The sequence below is a fragment of the Balaenoptera acutorostrata genome, chromosome 9, assembly GCF_949987535.1.
Source record: "Balaenoptera acutorostrata chromosome 9, mBalAcu1.1, whole genome shotgun sequence".
Classification (NCBI taxonomy): Eukaryota; Metazoa; Chordata; class Mammalia; order Artiodactyla; family Balaenopteridae; genus Balaenoptera; species Balaenoptera acutorostrata.
Genome location: NC_080072.1, coordinates 104,035,623 through 104,059,873, shown reverse-complemented (window position 1 = coordinate 104,059,873; position 24,251 = coordinate 104,035,623). Strand labels below are relative to the sequence as shown.

At 46.5% G+C, this 24,251-nt stretch overlaps 1 protein-coding gene across 5 annotated transcripts; it reads left to right on the top strand.

The window, feature by feature from the left end:
* Positions 1-3,002: 3,002 nt before the first annotated feature.
* HEPACAM (hepatic and glial cell adhesion molecule) lies at positions 3,003-23,897 on the top strand. Of its 5 annotated transcripts, none has more exons than XM_057552417.1 (7): positions 3,003-3,302; positions 19,486-19,827; positions 20,504-20,785; positions 21,077-21,176; positions 21,842-21,966; positions 22,101-22,171; positions 22,735-23,897. In XM_057552417.1, exons 1-7 carry the CDS (start codon positions 3,218-3,220, stop codon positions 23,038-23,040), a joined length of 1,311 nt encoding a protein of 436 aa, XP_057408400.1. In that variant the 5' UTR covers positions 3,003-3,217; the 3' UTR covers positions 23,041-23,897. The 5 variants fall into 5 exon arrangements, with proteins under 5 accessions (XP_057408400.1, XP_057408399.1, XP_057408398.1 ...); XM_057552416.1 differs by having other exon boundaries at positions 3,007-3,302; positions 21,725-21,954; positions 22,104-22,171; XM_057552415.1 differs by having other exon boundaries at positions 3,007-3,302; positions 21,725-21,966; positions 22,104-22,171.
* The last annotated feature ends 354 nt before the right edge of the window (positions 23,898-24,251 follow it).

The following is a 24,251-nucleotide window of genomic DNA, read 5'->3' as shown; positions in this document are numbered from 1 at the left end:
CTCAGACAGGTGAGATCACCGGTACGTGTTGTGTGTGAGACTAAGTTGGCTGGACCGTTACCTTACGTTTCTATCACCCGTTGCCTATTGGATCAGTGGCCCCCCTCAAGTGAATCCCAGTTACTTCTGGGAATTCCCAAAGGGCTGCCTCATGTGTGCTCACACATCGCTCTGTCATCTGCAGTTGCTATTTGGTGCCCTCCCCGCTGTCATTCCTCTGGCCCAGCTCCCCCTCACAGTTGCCCTTCACTCCACCAGCTGCTAGAGAAGCCCCCCTACCCCTCAACAAGTTCTGGCCCATTCAATAGTCAGCAACTGTCTGCTGAGCACCTACTATGTGCCCCACCCTGTGTTACACAGTAGGGCTACAGAGGCCAATAAGGCACAGTCCTTCAATCAAAGAACTCTCTGTTCTTTTTTTTTCCAGAGACAAGGCTTTTTTTTTTTTTTTTTTTTTTTTTTTAGTTTTGGCTGTGTTGGGTCTTCGTTTTCTGTGCGAGGGCTTTCTCTAGCTGTGGCAAGCGGGGGCCACTCTTCATCACGGTGCGCGGGCCTCTCACTATCGCGGCCTCTCTTGTTGCGGACCACAGGCTCCAAACGCGCAGGCTCAGTAGTTGTGGCTCACGGGCCTAGCCGCTCTGCGGCACGTGGGATCTTCCCGGACCGGGGCACGAACCTGTGTCCCCTGCACTGGCAGGCGGACTCCCAACCATTGCGCCACCAGGGAAGCCCCACTCTCTGTTCTTGAGATGAGAAAAGCACAGAAGCAGATGATATACGCTTCTGTAGGGCTACTCATCTTAAAACACCTGAAGCAGGATTGCAGAATTGCTCCTCGTACACTCAGATGTGCAAAGGCACAGTGGTGCCTTTGTGCCTTTGCAGCTGCTGGGGTCTCCCATGTGAGCCTCCCACCCCCCCACCCCAGGGCAGCAGAGGAAAACCAAAAGTCAGTCCATCCTGGTAAACTCAGTCTAACCCAACCACCTAAACGTTCTCTTGAGGTAGCTCAGTCTCTGCTTGGATCAGTCTTTCCAGTTTCTTCGCCAAACCCAGCTCTTCTCTGAGAAGGGTTAGGGTGAGCATAGGTGGTGTGGTTTAGGGGTCCTTGTGGCAACGGGGGAGATGGTGTCCGGGGACCTGTGTGGCCTTCTCAGGACTCCCACTGGTCTCTGCATGAGTCTAGGTTGCTCCCTGGTCTGAGGGCGGTTGGTGGCCCAGCTATCACCTGCACAGTGCGGCCCCTTTGCTCCCTGTTCTGCCCTCTACTGGTGCTTTACCCTCCAGCACCTCTGGGTCCCCTCAAGGGAACATGTGGCCACTTTGGGGCACTTTCGTATTCTGCGTGGGTGTAAGGAGCCTCAGGTTCATCCCTGGAGGGGACGTGGAGAACTTAGATCCTGCCCAGGTCTCCCTCTATCACAGTTCTCTTTCCACAGTCCTTCAGGATGAAAAAGGCAGAGTTCAGGCTTTCTATTTCCTGAACATCATATCCTTTTACCTCAGACAATAAGCCTCTGGAGCTAACCATCACAGGCAAAAGATGCCATTTGTCTACAACTATAGAAGAACGCTATGATCTGGTCCACAGCCTGCTCTGTGATACATCAAAGGAGCAGATGAAAGAAATTAAAATATCCTTCTGTACCTTGCAAATACTGGCTTTCAAACCTTTCGTCTTGCTACTGCCTCTAAAATACTATTTTCGATGTCAGAAGCTGAATGTTGCCTTTCTCTTTTTCATAGTATTCATGCTGAAACACCATTAACTCTACCAGAGGCAGACAAGCGCCTTGAGCTGTGTAGGAAAAAGTCACAGCCATAAAGATGCAAAAGGAAAAAAAAATCTGACTAGTGTATTTCAGAATATTTTTTGGAGTTCCTCTGTGAAGTTCAAAAGCAATGCTTCCCACCTCTTCTCCCCATCCTTTGGCTCAGATGGACCATGCACTCAATCTTCAGTTCTAGAAACCTGGCTTACACAAGCTATCTCCAGTATGTAAAAAGAATACTTTGAGAGATAGCTACTGCATTTACAAAACTAAGGTCAGCGTTAGAGACAATCAAGAGGGGAAGTTGTAAACTTTGGTCTCACCAAGATATAAAGATCCCTAAAGGAATGGAAAAGAAGAAGAGCCAGTTTTTTCTTAAAGTTTAAAATATCACCTCTCCAACAAAGAATTTTCTAGGCACTCTACCGTACTAAATCTTCAACAATCCTCTCAACAATTTCTACAAGGAAGCTACTGTTTTCCCCCCTTTTACAGATGTGAAATTGGAGAATTAACAAGGTTGCACACCCATCCCCAGATCACACAGCTAGCAAGCATACATTCCACTGACGCACCTCAGGAGAGGGTGTGGACGTGGTAATGAAGGGTCAAGGTAGAGCTGGGGTGTCTCTCTTCATCACGCCTCAAGACTTGAGGAAATGGCTGGGCTGTAGCTGGTGACAGAACCCCAGGCTCTTGGGCTATTACCTTCATCTTTGCTCTGACATGTTCTAGAAAATGGGCTGGAGGCTGGGGAATGAGCAGAGTAGCTTCTGAAGAAAGGTCCCCAGCAACTACGTGATTCTATGATAGGAGAGAGAAGCCCAAGCAGCACCAAGACAGGTATGAAAATAATAGAATTCAAGCCATATTCCAATCTTCTTTCTTTGGGGTGGAACAGGAGTTTTCCATTTCTTCATCAGTTTCTGGACTCTCTCATTCCCCAGCTTTTGAAAAGCTCCTCTCCCTCCATTTTCAGAGCTTATTGGAGGTGTGTCCGCGGCACACACCCTCCTTCGCAGTAACAGGGAGCGTGAAGTGGAGACAGGACAGGTTGGGACACACAAGGTCCACTTTAGTGTGTGTCCCAGCCCAGTCCCTTCACTGAGCCCAAATCCTCATCTCCCCCTGGCAGTGGGGCTCAGCGCAGGCGGGCAAAGAACTGCTAGTCTGCTGGGACCCATCAGACTGAACCCTGTGCTGGAGATTATCTCCCAAGCAGATACCCTCCTCCGAACCCGGGATGTAGGGCTTTGAAACTAGAAAATGCCAGGTCTGAAAGAGAGGAAAGAACAAGTCCAGCAACACACAGAGCTCTGTGTATTCAGAGGGAACTTGGCAGGGTTGTGTTCGGGCAGAGAAACTCCGAGTGGTACAAAGGGACGTGCCCAGAGTGGAGAAATCATGCTAATTGTGTGCACCAGAGCTGGAGAACGCCACCCAAAATGAAGAGAGAAAGGGAAGCCCTGTCCAGAGCCTTCAGTGCCCTGCGCCTCACTCCTTTTCTCTACCTTCTTCTGATCCAGACAGGTAGGAGACCGGAGGGTAAGACAGGGTCTGGAGAAGGGACCCGGGTCTTTCCAAGGAGAGGGAGGGGAGAGCTGAGGGCCAGAATGCCTCTGGGGTGGGAGGAGGGGAGAATGCTCAGCCGCTGTGGGAAGCGTCTCAGTGAATTCAGGCATTCGTGTTGAATGTATTTCTTCATTCTGTGTGCCTCCTGCCCGGCCCCTGCCCCCCACCCCCCAAAGCCTGCATGACTTTGCAGCTCCCACGGCATTCAGTACATTAGATGGAGGGCAATGAGCCGTTTCTGATGGGATGTCTTGTTGGCGTGGGCCAGTCCGGCATTCCTTCCGAGGGATTATGGTGGGCCTTGGAGGGGTGGGGAAATCTTGGTTTTGTGCCTCCCCAACCACCACCCTGGCTTCTCTGAGTGTAAAATAACAAGGGAGATGAAAGAAGCTTTGGAGATAATAAGCCTCCTGGTTTGGGAGAGTAACACCAACCTATGCATAACACACGTGCCATAGACACCTACCTCCCCCTACCAACTCCTTGGAGAAATGATCTTATTTGAAATACATGTGCTTATGTGCACACACACATGCGCACACACACACACGCTATTCCAGAGAGCCTAGGAATTCACAATTTAGTGGGGCAAATAAGATGCAGAGATCATTTTAATAAAATGCAGAAACTACTATGAGTCAGAGAGGCAGAGGGTTCCAAGAATCAGAGAGAGGTCACCTACCCCATCAGGAAGCTGGTGCTGGTGGTACAGGATGGGAGTGGGCGAATATCAGGGGAGGTTTCCTGGGAATGTCTGCACTGAATTTTAAAAGATGAGAAAAACAGGTAGGTGTGGGAGTGAGCATTATAGTTGGGAAAATGGGCCAAGGTCAACAGCTTGAAATGGTATCACATGTCAGGAGCAGCCCAGCCAGTCCCCGCTGCTGGAGAGGAAAGTGTGGATGGAGTTAGGTGAGACCGGTAAACCCTGCTAAGGAAACTGTAATATAATTTGCAAACAATGGGAGCGGGGGAGGACGTTGAATGGTTTTTAATCTGGGAACCAGCGGGGCCAGAGTATAGCTCAGATCCCTCACTCTGCAGTGAGGCGTTGGAGGTGAAACTGTAGGCAAGCAAGATAGGAAAGGAAGCCTGTATCCATTTGCTGGAACCACAGACTGGGTGGCTTCAACAGCAGAAATGTATTGTCTCACAGTTCTGGAGGCTAAAAGTTCAAGATCAAGGTGTTGGCAAGGCTGTGCTCCCTCTGAAGGCCCTAGGGAAGGTTCTGTTCCAGCCCTCTCTGCTGGCTTCTGGGAGTTCCTTGGCTGTGACAGATTAACTTTAATCTTCACATGGCATTCTCCCCTGTGCTTGTGTGTATATCCAAATTTCTCCTTTTTAAAAGGACACCAGTCATCTTCGATTAGGGGCCAACCTCACTCCAGCATGACCTCATCTTAGCTTATTACCTTGGCAATGACCACACTGCAAAATAAGGTCACATTCTGAGATACTTGGGGTTAGGACTTCAAGATACGAATTTTAGGGGACACAAGTCAAACCATAGAGGGGCTATTGCAATAGTTCAGGAGAGAAATGACCTGGGCTGGAATTCGAACAAAGAGAGGGGGAGTGAGGGATGTTGAGATAATATTTTGGAGGGAAAGTCAGGACCTAGTGATTTACAGGAAGTGAAACGATCTAGAGAAGGAGGTAGGGTTTCTGTGTGAAACCATAAATTTAAAAAATGGGGCAAGGTTGGGAGATATGATAACTAGTGTTACTCACATTGAGGTTGAAATGCCTATGAGACATTTGTGGGAAAATGTTGAATAACCTAAAGCTGGAGGGTTGGAGAGAAGTATTTGGAAACTGTCAGCCAAGAGGTGAGATTTAAAACAATGAGGATGAATAAATATTACCTTGGAGGAGAAAATGAGCTAAATATGGAACATTGAGGAACCCCAAGATTTGCAGAGGAAGGCAGAGAATAAAGCCCATTGAGGAGACCCAGAAGGAACAGTCAGAGGCACAGAGGGAGACCTGGAAGACTGTGGTATCCAGAAAGTGAAGGGAGTTGGGAGTTTCCCGGAGAATCATCATCAAATGTATCAAGGAACCCAGTATAATAAGGACCTGAAAGAGCCCATTGGATATGCCAATTAAAAGGTTACCATTAGGGACTTACCTGGTGGCGCAGTGGTTAAGAATCCGTCTGCCAATGCAGGGGTACACGGGTTCAAGCCCTGGTCCGGGAAGATCCCACATGCCACGGAGCAACTAAGCCCATGCACCACAACTACTGAGCCCATGTGCCACAACTACTGAAGCCCTTGCGCCTAGAGCCCATGCTCCGTGACAAGAGAAGCCACTGCAATGAGAAGCCCGCGCACCGCAACGAAGAGTAGCCCCTGCTCTCCGCAACTAGAGAAAGCCCACGTGCAGCAACGAAGACCCAACACAGCCAAAAATAAATAAATAAATAAATTTATTTTAAAAAAAATAAAAGAGGTTACCATTAGCCTTGGTGAGAGCAGTCTCAGCAGAAATTACAATAAGTTGAGGAAATGAGAGCTGAGGGTATGGAGGCAGTGAATTGGGAATAGGAAATGCACAATGAATTATACAAATCAGAGATGTCCCTAAGCTCTTTCAGGTCATCATATGGTAAAGAAAAAAATATATAGAAAGATCTTGTCAGTCAGTGTGATTAGGCAAAAACAAAAGGTGACAAAGGATCTTCTGTGAGGGAAAATGGAACTTAATAAGGATTATGTAACAAGGGACTTCCCTGGCAGTCCAGCGGTTAAGACTCCATGCTTCCACTGCAGGGGGCATGGGTTCGATCACTGGTCAAGGAACTAAGATCCGTCATGCCACGTGGCTCGGCCAAAAAAAAAAAAAGTATAACAAAAAAATTCTAAATATAAACTATGCTAATAAGATATTAGTTACAATCTATGACAGGTAAGAGGTAAGTGCAGGGTCAGGCCATTGTACTGCTGTGGACTCAAGAGCAATGAAGAGCTGAGATTCTATAAGGAATTTCTGCCATCCTCAATCTATGAGGAACGTGTCAGCTTCTGTGACAAATAAATTCCAAAACTTAAGTCCTCCTGTCATTAACCATGGAGTAGTCAATGCCATTTCAGGCTAGGTCTGGGATGAGGAAAGACTCTGTTCCATGAGGTTTTTCAGGGACCAAGCTGATGGAGCGCTATCAACTTTGACATGTGTGTCCAATGGTCAGTCTGAGATTTATCTTCATTTCTTTTAGGTAGAGGATTAAAAAAAAAAAAGGAGGGAGGTTTTTCTAAATCAGCCTATAAATGGTGTCTACCACTTTTACTAGTATTACTGGCTAGAAATCAGTAGTAGCATAATTAATTGCAAGGGAGGCTGGGAAATGTAGTTTTAAGATTGGCACTAAAAGGGGGGCTGGACCATGTGGCCCTGGCTCCCAGAGATTTACCGTAATCCCTTGCCATACTCCCTATGGCAGCAATCACCAAACTAGCCTCAGGCAAGTAACACTTAGTGCTCTGAACCTAATACGGCCTAATGAGGCTTTCCTAAATTCATCACAGCCCTATTCCTGGAACATTCAAACAAGGCTTTTCTAGAGGCTAGGATACTAATTTACAGACATAAACACAACATGCCATAAATCTACATAATCTGATTTGCAAGATGTTACTCTCTGGGATCCTAGAGCCAGCCCATCCTCTATGGACCCAGTAGGAAGAAGTCCCTTGCCTGGTTTCCACCCTTTTAGTCCTAAGATCACCTTCACATTGTAGGTGCTGTCTTTTTTTTTTTTTTTTTTTTTTAATTGCAATGGAAAATTACATGCAGGAACATGCATTTTGCATAAGGATACAGTTTTATGAACCCTTACGAAGTGAACAGACCCATTTAATCAGCCCCCAAGACCAAGAAAAAGAACATTTCAGCACCTTGGAAGCACCCCCATACTATTTCTGTTACTATTGCCTTCCCCTCAGGGTCACAGTGGTGTCCTAACTTCTAATACGGATTAATTTTGCATGTCTTTGAACTTCATAAAAATGGAATTATATGTATGCATTCTTTTATGCCTGGCTTCTTTCAATGAGCACCAAATTTGTACAATTCATGCATTTTGTTGTTAAAATTATAACTTGCTTGGTCTCAGTGCTATAGAATATTCCATTGTATGAATTTACCACAATTTATCTATTGAACTTTGATAGACACTGTGGTTGTTTACAGTTTGGGCCTTTATGCATAGAGTTGTTAAAACATTCTAGTAGATGTCTTTTCGTGAACAGATATACCCAGGAGTAGAATTTGCTGAGTTATACTTGTGTGGTTAGACTTAGTAGACATAGCCAGAGTTTTCAAAAGTGGTTGTATCAATCTACTTTCCCACCAGCAGTGACTGAGAGTTCCAGATGTTCCATATATTCACCAATAATTGAATATTTTCTTTTTCATTTTAGCTATCCTAGTATGAGGTGGCATCAAATTATGGTTTAAAATTGCATTTCTTTTTTTTTTAATTTTTAAAATTTATTTATTTTTGGCTGCGTTGGGTCTTCGTTGCTGCGTGCGGGCTTTCTCTAGTTGCGGTGAGCGGGGGCTACTCTTCGTTGCGGTGCGCGGGCTTCTCATTGCGGTGGCTTTTCTTGTTGCGGAGCACAGGCTCTAGGCACGTGGGCTTCACTAGTTGTGGTTCACGGGCTCTAGGGCGCAGGCTCAGTAACTGTGGCACACGGGCTTAGTTGCTCCGCAGCATGTGGGATCTTCCCGGACCAGGGCTGGAACCTGTGTCCCCTGCATTGGCAGGCATATTCTTAACCACTGCGCCACCAGGGATATTGCGTTTCTATGATGATTAATGAAGTTGTCTTTTTCATATACTTATTAGCCATTTGGAAATCCTTTTATGTGAGGTACCTGTTCCAAGTCTTTTGCCCACTTTCTATTGAGTTTCCTGGATTTTGTTAAAGTAGTAATTTGTAGGAGTTTAAAATATATATGTTGGATATGAGTCATTTATAGGATATATGTATTACAACTATCTCCCACTGTACAGCTTGCCTTTTTACTCTCTGAATGGTGTCTTTTGATGAACAGAAACTCTTGATTTTATTGTGTCCAGTGTATCATTTTCTTCTTTTATGGGTACCGCTTTTCTGTCCTGTCAAAAAATCTGTGTCTTTCCTCAAGTCATGGAGATATTATGCTATGTTTTCTTTTTAAAACATTGTTTTACCTTTCACACTTAGATCTACAATCTACCTAGAATTGCTATTTGTGTGAGATGTGAGATAAGGATCAAGATACTTTTTTTTTTTTCCTATGTGGCCCAGCACTATTTATTAAAAAGAAAAAAAAATCTTTCTCCACTTCACTGCAGTGTCACCTGTGTCATAAGTCAAGCAATCAGGGAGTTCCCTGGCGGTCCAGTGGTTAGGACTCCATGCTCCTACTGCAGGGGGCACGGGTTCGATCCCTGGTCAGGAACTAAGATCCCACAAGCCTCGCAGCCAAAAAAAGAAAAAAGTCAAGCTATCATGTTTAAGTCTGTTTTTGGACTCTCTATTCTGTTCCATTGATCTATTTGTCTATCCTTGTGCCAATATCACAAAGTAAACCTCCTGGGATTTTGATTGGCATTGTATTAAATTTATAAGTCAGCTTGGGAGATATGACAGCTTAACAATAATGATTATTCCAATCCAAAACACGGTAAATCTCTGTGTGTCATCTTAACACTTATTAGCTAGGTACACATTACTGAACATCTACACTCTGTACAGTGTAGAAAAAAAGCTATCCTTCTCTTCCTGGATCCCAAGGGCCTTCTTCACAATTTCCGTTTCCTGGTTTTCTCTTATATTCCTGAGTGACTGACACTTAAAATGATTTCACAGTTTTGTAGGCCTCAGCGTGGTAACAGCATAAGAATACAATACAATAACCCCAACAGTGAAGGCCCTGTATAGTAGGGACAGAGGAGGGGGGTTGTTTTCTCAGAGCATTTAATATCCTTTATTATTAATTCATTAAGAAGAATATTAAAAATGAAAAGTGGAAAGCAATATTTTTTCCTCTTCAAAAACCACGCTGTGGGGCTTCCCTGGTGGCGCAGTGGTTGAGAATCTGCCTGCTAATGCAGGGGACACGGGTTCGAGCCCTGGTCTGGGAAGATCCCACATGCCACGGAGCAGCTGGGCCCGTGAGCCACAACTACTGAGCCTGCGCGTCTGGAGCCTGTGCCCCGCAACGGGAGGGGCCGCGACAGTGAAAGGCCCGCGCATCGCGATGAAGAGCGGTCCCCGCACCGCGATGAAGAGTGGCCCCCACTTGCCGTAACCAGAGAAAGCCCTCGCACGAACCGAAGACCCAACACAGCCAAAATAAATAAATAAATAAATAAATAAAGTAGCTATAAAAAAAAAAAAAAAAAATTAAAAAAACCACGCTGTGTGCTGCCCTTGGGTTACTGTATGCAGTTCTGGTTACCACATCTCAAAAAAAGAAATAATAGAGCTGGAGAAAGCCCAAACAAGGGTATCTATACTAGCCAAAGGGAAAGAGGGACTTCCTTGTGGAGACATATCCAAACAAAACAAAAAGCCCTTCAGATAAAAAGGGATTTAACTGCAGCCCGTGGTATCAGTGTACAGATTAGGTGTAATATGTTTCGCACTATCTCATTGATACTTTTAAAAGGTAAATTGACGGCAAATACTGGTAAAAGAAAACCTTTGCCCAGCAAAAAGTATCACATGAAAATGAGTAGATGATGGTTTCTTTAAAGGAAGAGGCTATTAAGGGACCCCAAGGCTACTGGTAGGTACATTCTATTTTTTTTTTAGCATTTTATTTTTATTTTTTTTTGAATTTTATTTTATTTATTTTTTTATACAGCAGATTCTTATTAGTCATCAATTTAATACACATCAGTGTATACATGTCAATCCCAATCGCCCAATTCATCACACCACCACCACCCCCACACCCCCACCGCTTTCCCCCCTTGGCGTCCATACGTTTGTTCTCTACATCTGTGTCTCAATTTCTGCCCTGCAAACCGGTACATCTGTACCATTTTTCTAGGTTCCACATATATGCGTTAATATACGATATTTGTTTTTCTCTTTCTGACTTACTTCACTCTGTATGACAGTCTCTAGATCCATCCACTTCTCAACAAATGACCCAATTTCATTCCTTTTTATGGCTGAGTAATATTCCATTGTATATATGTACCACAACTTCTTTATCCATTCGTCTGTCGATGGGCATTTAGGTTGCTTCCATGACCTGGCTATTGTAAACAGTGCTGCAATGAACATTGGGGTGCATGTGTCCTTTTGAATTATGGTTTTGTCTGGGTATATGCCCAGTAGTGGGATTGCTGGGTCATATGGCAATTTTATTTTTAGTTCTTTAAGGAACCTCCATACTGTTCTCCATAGTGGCTGTATCAATTTACATTCCCACCAACAGTGCAAGAGGGTTCCCTTTTCTCCACACCCTCTCCAGCATTTGCTGTTTGTAGATTTTCTGATGATGCCCATTCTAACTGGTGTGAGGTGATACCTCAGTGTAGTTTTGATTTGCATCTCTCTAATAATTAGTGATGTTGAGCAGCTTTTCATGTGCTTCTTGGCCATCTGTATGTCTTCTTTGGAGAAATGTCTATTTAGGTCTTCTGCCCATTTTTGGATTGGGTTGTTTGTTTTTTTAATATTGAACTGCATGAGCTGTTTATATATTTTGGAGATTAATTCTTTGTCTGTTGATTCGTTTGCAAATATTTTCTCCCATTCTGAGGGTGTCTTTTCATCTTGTTTATGGTTTCCTTTGCTGTGCAAAAGATTTGAAGTTTCATTAGGTCCCATTTGTTTATTTTTGTTTTTATTTACATTACTCTAGGAGGTGGATCAAAAAAGATCTTGCTGTGATTCATGTCAAAGAGTGTTCTTCCTATGTTTTCCTCTAAGAGTTTTATACTGTCCGGTCTTACATTTAGGTCTCTAATCCATTTTGAGTTTATTTTTGTGTATGGTGTTAAGGAGTGTTCTAATTTCATTCTTTTACATGTAGCTGTCCAATTTTCCCAGTACCACTTATTGAAGAGACTGTCTTTTCTCCATTGTATATCCTTGCCTCCTTTGTCATAGATTAGTTGACCATAGGTGCGTGGGTTTATCTCTGGGCTTTCTATCTTGTTCCATTGATCTATGTTTCTATTTTTGTGCCAGTACCATATTGTCTTGATCACTGCAGCTTTGTATTATAGTCTGAAGTCAGGGAGTCTGATTCCTCCAGCTCCATTTTTTTCCCTCAAGACTGCTTTGGCTATTCGGGATCTTTTGTGTCTCCATACAAATTTTAAGATTTTTTGTTCTAGTTCTGTAAAAAAAAAAGCCATTGGTAATTTGATAGGGATTGCATTGAATCTGTAGATTGCTTTGGGTACTATAGTCATTTTCACAATATTGATTCTTCCAATCCAAGAACATGGTATATCTCTCCATCTGTTGGTACCATCTTTAATTTCTTTCATCAGTGTCTTTTAGTTTTCTGCATACAGGTCTTTTGTCTCCCTAGGTAGGTTTATTCCTAGGTATTTTATTCTTTTTGTTGCAATGGTGAATGGGAGTGTTTCCTTAATTTCTCTTTCACATTTTTCATCATTGGTGTATAGGAATGCAAGAGATTTCTGTGCATTAATTTTGTATCCTGCAACTTTACCAAATTCACTCATTAGCTCTAGTAGTTTTCTGGTGGCCTCTTTAGGATTCTCTATGTATAGTATCATGTCATCTGCAAACAGTGACAGTTTTACTTCTTCTTTTCCAATTTGTATTCCTTTTATTTCTTTTTCTTCTCTGATTGCCGTGGTTAGGACTTTCAAAACTATGTTGAATAATAGTGGTGAGAGTGGACATCCTTGTCTTGTTCCTGATCTTAGAGGAAATGCTTTCAGGTTTTCACCATTGAGAATGATGTTTGCTGTGGGTTTGTCATATATGGCCTTTATTATGTTGAGGTAGGTTCCCTCTATGCCCACTTCCTGGAGAGTTTTTATCATAAACAGGTGTTGAATTTTGTCAAAAGCTTTTTCTGCATCTATTGAGATGATCATATGGTTTTTATTCTTCAATTTGTTAATATGGTGTATCACATTGATTGATTTGCGTATATTGAAGAATCCTTGCATCCCTGGGATAAATCCCACTTGATCATGGTGTATGATCGTTTTAATGTGTTGGTGGATTCTGTTTGCTGGTATTTTGTTGAGGATTTTTGCATCTATATTCATCAGTGATATGGGTCTGTAATTTTCTTTTTTTGTAGTATCTTTGTCTGGTTTTGGTATCAGGGTGATGGTGGCCTCATAGAATGAGTTTGGGAGTGTTCCTTCCTCTGCAATTTTTTGGAAGAGTTTGAGAAGGATGGGTGTTAGGTCTTCTCTAAAGGTTTGATAGAATTCACCTGTGAAGCCATCTGGTCCTGGACTTTTGTTTGTTGGAAGATTTAAAATCACAGTTTCAATTTCATTACTTGTGATTGGTCTGTTCATATTTTCTGTTTCTTCCTGGTTCAGTCTTGGAAGGTTATACCTTTCTAAGAATTTGTCCACCTCTTCCAGGTTGTCCATTTTATTGGCATAGAGTTGCTTGTAGTAGTCTCTTAGGATGCTTTGTATTTCTGCTGTGTCTGTTGTAACTTCTCCTTTTTCATTTCTAATTTTATTGATTTGAGTCCTCTCCCTCTTTTTCTTGATGAGTCCAGCTAATGGTTTATCAATTTTCTTTATCTTCTCAAAGAACCAGCTTTTAGTTTTATTGATCTTTGCTATTGTTTTCTTTTTTTCTATTTCATTTATTTCTGCTCTGATCTTTATGATTTCTTTCCTTCTGCTAACTTTGGGTTTTGTTTGTTCTTCTTTCTCTAGTTCCTTTAGGTGTAAGGTTAGATTGTTTATTTGAGATTTTTCTTGTTTCTTGATGTAGGCTTGTATAGCTATAAACTTCCCTCTTAGAACTGCTTTTGCTGCATCCCATAGGTTTTGCATCATCGTGTTTTCATTGTCATTTGTCTCTAGGTATTTTTTGATTTCCTCTTTGATTTCTTCAGTGATCTCTTGGTTATTTAGTAATGTATTGTTTAGCCTCCATGTGTTTGTGTGTTTTACGTTTTTTTCCCCGTAATTCATTTCTAATCTCATAGCGTTATGGTCAAAAAGACGCTTGATATGATTTCAATTTTCTTAAATTTACTGAGGCTTGATTTGTGACCCAAGATGTGATCTATCCTGGAGAATGTTCCGTGCACACTTGAGAAGAAAGTGAAATCTGCTGTTTTTGGATGGAATGTCCTATAAATATCAATTAAATCTATCTGGTCTATTGTGTCATTTAAAGCTTGTGTTTCCTTGTTAATTTTCTGTTTGGATGATCTGTCCACTGGTGTAAGTGAGGTTTTAACGTCCCCCACTATTACGGTGTTATTGTCGACTTCCTCTTTTATAGCTGTTAGCAGTTGCCTTATGTATTGAGGTGTTCCTATGTTGGGTACATATATATTTATAATTGTTATATCTTCTTCTTGGATTGATCCCTTGATCATTATGTAGTGTCCTTCCTTGTCTCTTGTAACATTCTTTATGTTAAAGTCTATTTTATCTGATGTGAGTATTGCTACTCCAGCTTTCTTTTGATTTCCATTTGCATGGAATATCTTTTTCCATCCCCTCACTTTCAGTCTGTATGTGTCCCTAGGTCTGAAGTGGGTCTCTTGTAGACATCATATATATGGGTCTTGTTTTTGTATCCATTCAGCAAGCCTGTGTCTTTTGGTTGGAGCAGTTAATGCATTCACATTTAAGGTAATTATTGATATGTATGCTCCTATGACCATTTTCTTAATTGTTTTGGGTTTGTTTTTGTAGGGCTTTTTCTTCTCTTGTGTTTCCCACTTAGAGAAGTTCCTTTAGCATTTGTTGTAGAGCTGGTTTTATGGTGCTGAATTCTCTTAGCTTTTGCTTGTCTGTAAAGCTTTTGATTTCTCCATCGAATCTGAATGAGATCCTTGCTGGGTAGAGTAATCTTTGTTGTAGGTTCTTCCCTTTCATCATTTTAAGTATATCACGCCACTCCCTTCTGGCTTGTAGAGTTTCTCCTGAGAAATCAGCTGTTAACCTTATGGGAGTTCCCTTGTATGTTATTTGTCATTTTTCCCTTGCTGCTTTCAATACTTTTTCTTTGTCTTTAATTTTTGCCTATTTGATTACTATGTGTCTCGTGTTTCTCCTTGGGGTTATCCTGTATGGGACTCTCTGCACTTCCTGGACTTGGGTGGCTATTTCCTTTCCATGTTAGGGAAGTTTTCAATTATAATCTCTTCAAATATTTTCTCTGGTCCTTTCTCTCTCTCTTCTCCTGGGACCCCTGTAATGCGAATGTTGTTGCGTTTCATGTTGTCCCAGAGGTCTCTTAGGCTGTCTTCATTTCTTTTCATTCTTTTTTCTTTATTCTGTTCCGCAGCAGTGAATTCCACCATTCTGTCTTCCAGGTCACTTATCCGTTCTTCTGCCTCAGTTATTCTGCTATTGATTCCTTCTAGTGTATTTTTCATTTCAGTTATTGTATTGTTCACCTCTGTTTGTTTGTTCTTTAATTCTTCTAAGTCTTTGTTAAACATTTCTTGCATCTTCTCGATTTTTGCCTCCATTCTTTTTCCGAGGTCCTGGATCATCTTCACTATCATTATTCTGAATTCTTTTTCTGGAAGTTTGCCTATCTCCACTTCATTTAGTTGTTTTTCTGGGGTTTTATCTTGTTCCTCCATCTGGTACATAGCCCGCTGCCTTTTCATCTTGTCTATCTTTCTGTGAATGTGGTTTTTGTTCCACAGGCTGGAGGATTGTAGTTCTTCTTGCTTCTGCTGTCTGCCCTCTGGTGGATGAGGCTATCTAAGAGGCTTGTGCAAGTGTCCTGATGGGAGAGACTGGTGGTGGGTAGAGCTGACTGTTGCTCTGGTGGGCAGAGCTCAGTTAGACTTTAATCCGTTTGACTGCTGATGAGTGGGGCTGGGTACCCTCCCTGTTGGTTGTTTGGCCTGAGGCAACCCAACACTGGAGCCTACCTGGGCTCTTTGGTGGGGCTAATGGCAGACTCTGGGAGGGCTCACTCCAAGGAGTACTTCCCAGTCTTCTGCTGCCAGTGTCCTTGTCCCCACGGTGAGCCACAGCCACCCCCGCCTCTGCAGGAGACCCTCCAACACTAGCAGGTAGGTCTCGTTCAGTCTCTCCTGGGGTCACTGCTCCTTCCCCTGGGTCCCGATGCGCACACTACTTTGTGTATGCCCTCCAAGAGTGGAGTCTCTCTTTCCCCCAGTCCTGTAGAAGTCCTGCAATCAAATCCCACTAGCCTTCAAAGTCTGATTCTCTAGGAATTCCTCCTCCCGTTGCCAGACCCCCAGGTTGGGAAGCCTGACGTGGGGCTCAGAACCTTCACTCCAGTGTGTGGACCTCTGTGGTATAAGTGTTCTCCAGTCTGTGAGTCACCCACCCAGCGTTTATGGGATTTGATTTTACTGTGATTGTGCCCCTCCTACCGTCTCACTGTGGCTTCTCCTTTGTCTTTGGATGTGGGGTATCTTTTTTGGTGAGTTCCAGTGTTTTCCTGTCAATGATTGTCCAGCAGCTAGTTGTGATTCTGGTGTTCTCACAAGAGGGAGTGAGAGCATGTCCTTCTACTCCACCATCTTTGTTCCAATCGGTTCTGGAGGCTGAAGTTCAAGATCAAGATGCTAGTAGAGCTGGCTTCTTCTGAAGTCTTTCTTCTTGGCTACCTTCTCTTTGTGTGTTCACTTGGTGCTCCCTCGGCACCTGTGCACCCTTGGTGTCTCTTCAGTACATTTTTATACTTTAAAGCTTGACATTCCTTGGTGTCACCGCAGTTCAAAATCCTACTTGACGAGGGCCACCTACCTGATCCGGTATGGCCGTTTAAATTGATAGGGACGTCTTGCTGCGAGGTCAATTTCCTTTTGTTCGGCCTCCAGCGGGAACAGAGACTTTCTACATAATGATGCCTCAGAGACTTGAGGACGATGATTAAGTTAATCGTTTCTCAAGGTTGAATAATCCCAGTCCCTTTTATTTGCACTGTTAGCCATTTCCTCACTTCTGTGTCCTGCTTTGGCACCTGTCCCAGTTCTCTGTGTCCCTTGAAAGTTGTGGGACCCTGAACTTAAAAGCAACTCCGATTTTGGCGCGAGTTTTGGGAACCAGTGTTTGCTCAGCAAAAACGCTTTCTTTGTCAGCTTCTGAGAAAGACTGCTCCCTCCACTATGAACATACCTACATACATCCCTACGACTCATGGGCAGGCCCTGTTCACAGGCATCCACCTAGAAGAGGGTGAGGCCCAGGGCAATCCACATGCTGTAGCTTCTCCAATGTTTTTATCCAGAAGAATCAAGCTTAAATTGGTAGAAAGAGGGACTTCTCTGGCGGTCCTGTGGTTAGGACTCCATACTTCCAATGCAGGGGTCACGGGTTCAATCCCTGGTCGGGGAACTAAGATCTCACATGCTGCGCGGTGTGGTCAAAATAAATAAATAAATAAATTGGTAGAAAGAGCTGACTTGAACGGGGAAAGACATCACAAAAGCACTAAAAGGACCTTGTATGGGATGGAAGAGAGTGGACGATGGGGAAACTCAGGGAGGGCCAGAGAAGACAGAAGAGGGGAGGAGAATCCCTTCCACTTTTTCTTGGGGCTGGGACTGTCACTGTCCAGCCTCCAGGAGGGAGGAAAGGGGAACCTCAGTGCTTGGGGTTGCTAAACCCCAGGATGGCTCTGCATATATATCACTCTCATGTGCCAACCCCACTGCTTCAGACTGGGTCCTGAGGAAGGGGGGTAGATGTGCCCACCCTGGCCTTTAATGAAGCTCAGTGATTTTTTTCAGGGCCACCTCAAGTCACACACACCAAACCCTATTTGCCTATTCAGGGAAATTTGAAAGCTTTTGTTTCTAAATCAAAGCAAGCCTGGGACCTAGCAGATACAAGGCAGGAAATCCCATCTAAACAATCACAGAAACTAAAAGCTGGAGAAATCTTAAGGATCATGTAGCCAAACGATTTCAGCCTGATACACAGAGCCATAAGGATTCCTAGCAGCACCCCAAGGTATTGGGGAGGACAGGGCTCTGGTCCTCACCACCTCTTTGACCAAATCAGGTGAACTAGAACTAAATTTCATTTCTTTTCAATTTCTATAAGGTTTTGTGGGAACAAAAATACCTTTAATTTAAAAAATTTGAAGATAGTTGATTTTGTCCATTCTAACTCCTGCCAATTGAGACTCCTCTCAGTAACAAGTATATAATATTCATACATATGGTGGCTTTCATCATTAAAGTAGTCTCTTCCATGCTTAAGGTTTTATGATTGTAACATCCTTGACAGGTGATGTATCATAGAATGTCAGGGTGGAGAAGGCCCCTAGAGATCATCTGGTCCCACCACCTCACTATTCAGAGGAGGAAATGGAAGCACAGAGAGGTGAAAGAACAGTCAATTGGCCTTTCTTTGACCACTTCCAAAGATGATGAGCTCATTACTTAACAATGCATTTGCTCCCAAAATGGACTGGATATGTTTTTAAATTATATTTGCTTTGATCTGTACAACTAACCTTTTAGTTCCATTGCCTCCTGGTTTGGTCTGGATCCTCGAGGTACAAGGAGAGGAATAGGGGTTGGAAAGGTACAGCTCACCTTCCCCAAATCTACACTGCAGCAGTAGCAGAGTGGGAAATAGGGGTGAGAAAGAAGGAGGGAACTTCAGAGGCAATGAGAGTCAAAGGAAGCAGCTGGGGGTGCAGAGGGACAGAGAACCTGACATGTATGTGTCTATTCAGCTAAACTCAGCCCTGTTCCTAGCTGACATCCTCTCCAGAAGACCCCTCCCTCAGGTGGCTGTATTGCTCTGCAAGGCCAGGTGACACCAACGAGCAGCATCTGTTCAGGCCCCAAAGTTCCTAAGAGATCTCTGAAATGTGAGATGTGTCTCTGGATGGGGCTGCCATTGGACAAGATGGTAAAATCCCAGAACTAACTACAGGGCTGGAAAAAACCATGAGACCATCTCGTTACCACTCATTTGACCTGTGGGGAATCTGAGCCCTGAACAGATAAGCAACTTCTCCCAGGTCCTAAGTCAACAATAGGGCCCCGATCTCTGATGCTCAATCCTGTGTTCTCTCCCCTACACCACAGTAACTGACACACATATCGTGCTTCTGCACTGTGAACTGGGTAAGACACTTGCTCTTGTTATCGTTGTCATCCTTATTTTCTAAAAGAGAAGAGTGAGGCCTGGAAGGATGACTTGCCCAAATTCTCACAGCCAGTAAGCAGTGGAGCCCAATCGTACAAGGTCTTCTGACTCCAAGCTCTTTGCTTGACCTGTCCCAAATCCCTCTTCCATAGGGGATGCAAATTGGGCTGGAGTTTGGGTGAATTTCCAGGACTGTTCTGCCCTGGGCAGGCCTAGTATGATGCTACGTGCAGCTGGGGCAAGGATAGGGGAGGCTCTTGGTATGACCGGAGAGTTGTCCAGTTGTCCTCAGGCCCCTAAACTTGCCCTTTACTGGCACTGTCTCACGACACCCTCCTTTCTTTGGGAATCTACATTTCCATGCTTTCTCCATCCCCCGCTCTCCCAATGCCCAATTAAGGAGAAAATCTGACAAATTCACTCTGAGGTCGAATGACCTATAAGCTTCAGTGGGTAGGGATGTTTGTCAGTTTTGCTCACTGATATATCCTGGGGACATAGAACAGTGCCTGGCACATGGGAAGTCTCAATACGTATTTCCATAAATGGGCCACATAAGGTATGGGTTAGCTGGAATCTTCCTCAAGAGGAAGGCAATGGGGAAAACTGCCAGAGGCAGAGGTCCAGATTGAAGAAGGATTGAGGTCAAAGGGGTGGGTGTGAGGGATGACAGGGGAGTGGAGGGGCCAGAGCTACAGTCGAAGGGTAAGAAGGAAGGACTGACAGGGAGTGAAGGGCCCAGAAGGGTGAGGCACGGAGAGACCAGAGGACTCGAAGATGGGAGTGAGGTTAGGAGCCAGGGCCTGACGCTGCCCTCGCCTCGTGGGTCTCTGTTCGCAGAGCCCCTGGAGGGGGTGAACATCACCAGCCCGGTGCGCCTGATCCATGGCATGGTGGGGAAGGCGGCCCTGCTTTCCGTGCAGTACAGCAGCACCAGCAGTGACAAACCCGTTGTCAAGTGGCAGCTGAAGCGGGACAAGCCAGTGACCGTGGTTCAGTCCATCGGCACAGAGGTCATTGGTACCCTGCGGCCCGACTATCGAGACCGCATCCGCCTCTTTGAAAACGGCTCCCTGCTTCTCAGCGACCTGCAGCTGGCCGACGAGGGCACCTATGAGGTTGAGATCTCTATCACCGATGACACCTTCACTGGGGAGAAGACCATCAACCTCACTGTAGATGGTAAAGTCTCTGGCAGGGAAGGAGGCGGGACTGGTGACTGGGACTGGGGCCACGTCCACCCAGTACATTAGCTAGACCCCAGGAAAACCCACACAAAAGCCACTTGGGAGTGAGCCAACTGGAATGTTAGAGGTTGGCAGATGGGCCATAGCTAACACGTATACAGCGCTTACTGTGTGCCAGAAACGATTGTAAGTGCTTTGCCTATATTGACTCATGTAATGCTCATAATAATCTAGGGATAGTTAATATCAGGGACCCCATTTTGCAGATGAGGAAACTGGGGCATAGGTTCAGGCAGCTAGTAAGTGGTAGAGCCAATATTTGAACTTATTTGGACCTAAGCTTAGCCCAACTAAAATATCTTCCAGGCTGGGTCAGTTTAAGACATCTTGGAAAGGTATTTGGGAAGAAGGGAAGGGAAGGTCCACGAGGGCAGGGACCATAGCTGTCTTGTTCGGCATTGTACTCCCTGTGCTCAGTAGGTGTTCAATGAATAGTGGGTAAATAAATGAGTGAGTGGATGGATGGATGGATGGGTGGATGGATGGTGGTAAAGAGCTGGAGTGATGATCTCTGAAGACCGCAGACTGAGTTGGAAGGTAGGCAGTTAAGAAGGGGAAGGGAGATGCTTTTTGGCCTGTGGCTCACAGGCTCCCCCCACCCCCGGGCTCAGTGCCCATTTCGAGGCCCCAGGTGTTAGTGGCTTCGACCACGGTGCTGGAGCTCAGCGAGGCCTTTACCCTGAACTGCTCGCACGACAATGGCACCAAGCCCAGCTACACATGGCTGAAGGACGGCAAGCCCCTCCTCAACGACTCGCGGATGCTCCTGTCCCCCGACCAAAAGGTGCTCACCATCACCCGCGTGCTCATGGAGGATGACGACCTGTACAGCTGTGTGGTGGAGAACCCCATCAGCCAGGGCCGCAGCCTGCCCGTCAAGATCACCGTGTACAGTGAGTCTCCCGCTGCCCTCCCCTGGGACTCAGAGCCCTGAGAGGCAGGTGCCCATGAGAGGCTAAGGACATCCCAGACAGAGTGCCACTGGAGGGGGAGAGAGGCAGAGATGGGCCAGCTCTCCCTGGAGGACAGCCACAGGTGGGAAGTGAGCTCTGGGCAAGGTCCACCACTGGCCAGCCATGCTGCCTGGGGTTCCTTTTCTATTCCTTCGGCCGCAGGAAGCTCTCCTCACCACACCCCCTGCCCCCTCTGAAGTCTCTCCCACCTCTCTGCCTCTCTCTCCCTAGGAAGAAGCTCCCTCTACATAATCTTGTCCACAGGAGGCATCTTCCTCCTTGTGACCCTGGTGACAGTCTGTGCCTGCTGGAAACCCTCCAAAAAGTCTGGGTAACTCTCCAAGTTCCTCTCCCTGAGCACCTGAATCCTTCAACCCATCCCAGCCCCAAGCTCTGTTCTTTCCTTCGTCTCTTTAAACGCCTTTCCTCCCAGGGCCCCGCACCTCCTCCCAGGAGATCTGTCTTACCACTGCAAGTGTTGTATATGGGACCGCAGCCTGTGCTCACAACGCTGACAACCTGTGCTCACAACCCTGACAACCTGTGCTCACAACCCTGATAACCTGTGCTCACAACCCTGACAACAATTTAAAGGGTGTTACCTTTAAATGTGATTATCTGCAGTTTACAGATAACGACCGGAGACTCAGATTAGTTAAATGACTTGCCCACAGTCACAATGCTAGGGACAGACTCAGGATGCAAACCTAGATGGGACGCATCCCAAAGCTCTGGACTACTCCCCCTCCCACCGCACTCAGCCCATCTTCCTGTTACAAGGCCTCGTTTATGGCCATCAGATCCCGCCCGTGTCCTCACCCCCAGAACTTCTGCTCACACTCAACAGCTCTGTTCACAGGGTGTTGGGTTGATTTGCAGGAAGAAGAGGAAGCTGGAGAAGCAAAACTCCCTGGAATATATGGATCAGAATGATGACCGCCTGAAAGCAGAAGGTGAGCTCCCAGCCACGCACTCACCCGTCCCATCTTCACTCAGATCAGTGAGCTGCTGGGAAAAGGCCGAAATGGGTGACAAGGAAGCCAGCTCTGCAGGGCCCCTTCCTCCATCAACTGCACGAAGACTGCAGAGCAGGGAGAGGAGCGGCCAAGGTAGGACCTCAGGTATTCCGGACCCTTTGGTGGAGGTTGGCTTCCCGATGGCCTTAACTGGCCATCGGAAAGCAAAGAGTGTAGGTGCTGGCTGGTGGAAAGGGCTCTGTACCCGGGCCAGCCACCCCATTCTTTGCTCCGTGCAGCAGACACCCTCCCGCGAAGTGGAGAGCAGGAGCGGAAGAACCCCATGGCACTCTACATCCTGAAGGACAAGGTAAGCAGCTCCGGGCTGGGTGCCCCACAAACACTCCACCAGCCCCTGCCATGTTCTGGTGTTATGTAGCCATACCATATTGATATACCTTTCTAGGACTCAGACTAACCCTGAGAAATATTTGTGTCATCCCCACTTTAGAGATGAGAAAAATAAGGCTGACAGGGGTGAAATGACTTGCCCAGGATCAAACAAGTAAATCAGTGGCAAATCTAGGCTTCAAACCCAGGTCTTTGGACACTGTCTCTGGTGATTTCCCTACTATTCCATAACCAACTCTGTCCCACGCTGTCCAGGGCAGGTGGAAGGCGCAGAGTAAGTGGACAAAGCACTCAAACTAATGCATTTCAACATTTAATGAGCACCTATTATGTGCCAGGCCCCACGCTAAGTGTCCTGTGTTGCAAGAAAAAACAGACCTACGCCTGCAGCCCTCCAGGCAGTCGGAGTGTAGAGGGGACTATGTCCCCTCCACCTCGGTATTCCCAGCGCCCTGGAACAGCAGGCGCGCTCCCAGCCCTGGCCGGCTGTCCGCTGACCCCTCGCGGCACGTGTCCTTGCAGGACTCCCCGGAGCCCGAGGAGAACCCCGCCCCGGAGCCTCGGAGCACGACGGAGCCCGGCCCGCCCGGCTACTCCGTGTCGCCGGCCGTGCCGGGCCGCTCGCCGGGGCTGCCCGGCCGCTCTGCCCGCCGCTACCCGCGCTCTCCAGCGCGCTCCCCCGCCACGGGCCGGACGCACACGTCGCCGCCCCGGGCCCCGAGCTCGCCCGGCCGCTCGCGCAGCGCCTCGCGCACACTGCGGACTGCGGGCGGCGTGCACCTGATCCGCGAACAAGACGAGGCCGGCCCGGTGGAGATCAGCGCCTGAGCCTCCTCGGGAGCCCCCGGGAGGCGCCCGCGCACTGCTGCCCGCGGCCCGGGGGAGGGCAGGGCAGCGGGGCCGCAGCCCACCAGGGGCGAGGGGCGAGGGGCGAGGGGCGAGGGAGGCCCTCACCCGGCGCGAGGGGTCCGGCGTGTGGACGACTGTGAGCATGCGCAGATGGGGGGACGCGGCGGGAAGGCTGAGGGTGGATCCGACGGTGAAACCGGGTTACGTTTGCTCCCGGCTCTTTAGTTGTGTTCTCAGTGGGTGTGGGTTGTGCCCTTTTAGGACCATATAGATTATTAAATTTATGGCCCAATCCCCGGAGGGGCTTATGGAAACTAACATCAGTAACCTAACCCCCTTGACTTTCCTATGCCCTTCCTAGGGCGCACTCACGCTTCCCACCCATTCCCCTTCCCTCCGAACGAACTCCTGGTTCCTGGGGAACTTTTTCGGCAAGCCCAGATTAGAGAGGCCACTTGACTCAAACGTACAACTGTCCTAAACTAAGGGGAAGTCCGATGCCCTTTACTGGGTGTACAGAGGGCTGTTCTGAGCGTCCACGGAATCATTGTGAAGGCAGTGCCTTGGAGCGCCCTTCTCAGGCATATGGTACCTCGCTACCTACCAGTTGCTGAGGGAGGAGCTCAAGTACAATACATTCCGTTGCCCAGCTACCGGGGTTCTAGCAAGAGCAAAGGATTCAAGCCTCCCACGCTTGGCCTCCTCCCAAAGCCTCCCTCAGTGACGTGCCCGGCATTCTTTCCGTCTCTGTTCCGTAGAGAAGGGGCTTCTCACTCATTCTCCAGGCCCAGAAGGCTAGATCAAGTGAAGATCTGTCTTTTGACCCCTCATACCTATGGCTTCTCTCTGGCTTTGTACAAAACAAGCCTTTCAAACAATCATTATCCCCCGGAAAGTTGTTGGGCTTCCTCCAGCTGTAAGAGGATGAAGTTCGACTCTCTCCAAAAATGGTAGGGGGAGGAGGAGGCTTATTGCTCCCCAGCATGTCTTGGAGACATGATGGAACCCTTGGCCTCTGGCCTCTCACCTGCCCTGCTCCCAGATGCTCAGGTCCCAGGAGACAGGACAAGGGAAGACTCCCCAGTCACACAGACAGCAGAACACCGAGAGGTTGGTCCACTGTGTAGCCAGGCCACGCCCATGCCGCCGCCTCTTGAACAGTTTGTAGGAACAGTAATCTACCGTGTGAA

Bases quoted from the DNA above. Each gene is read 5' to 3' on its own strand.
- HEPACAM (XM_057552414.1), top strand. From the start codon at position 3,218: ATGAAGAGAGAAAGGGAAGCCCTGTCCAGAGCCTTCAGTGCCCTGCGC. The intron at 20,786-21,076 runs GTGAGTCTCCCG...CTCTCTCCCTAG, and splicing joins CGTCAAGATCACCGTGTACA to GAAGAAGCTCCCTCTACATA. The intron at 21,967-22,100 runs GTATTCCGGACC...TGCTCCGTGCAG, and splicing joins CGGCCAAGGTAGGACCTCAG to CAGACACCCTCCCGCGAAGT.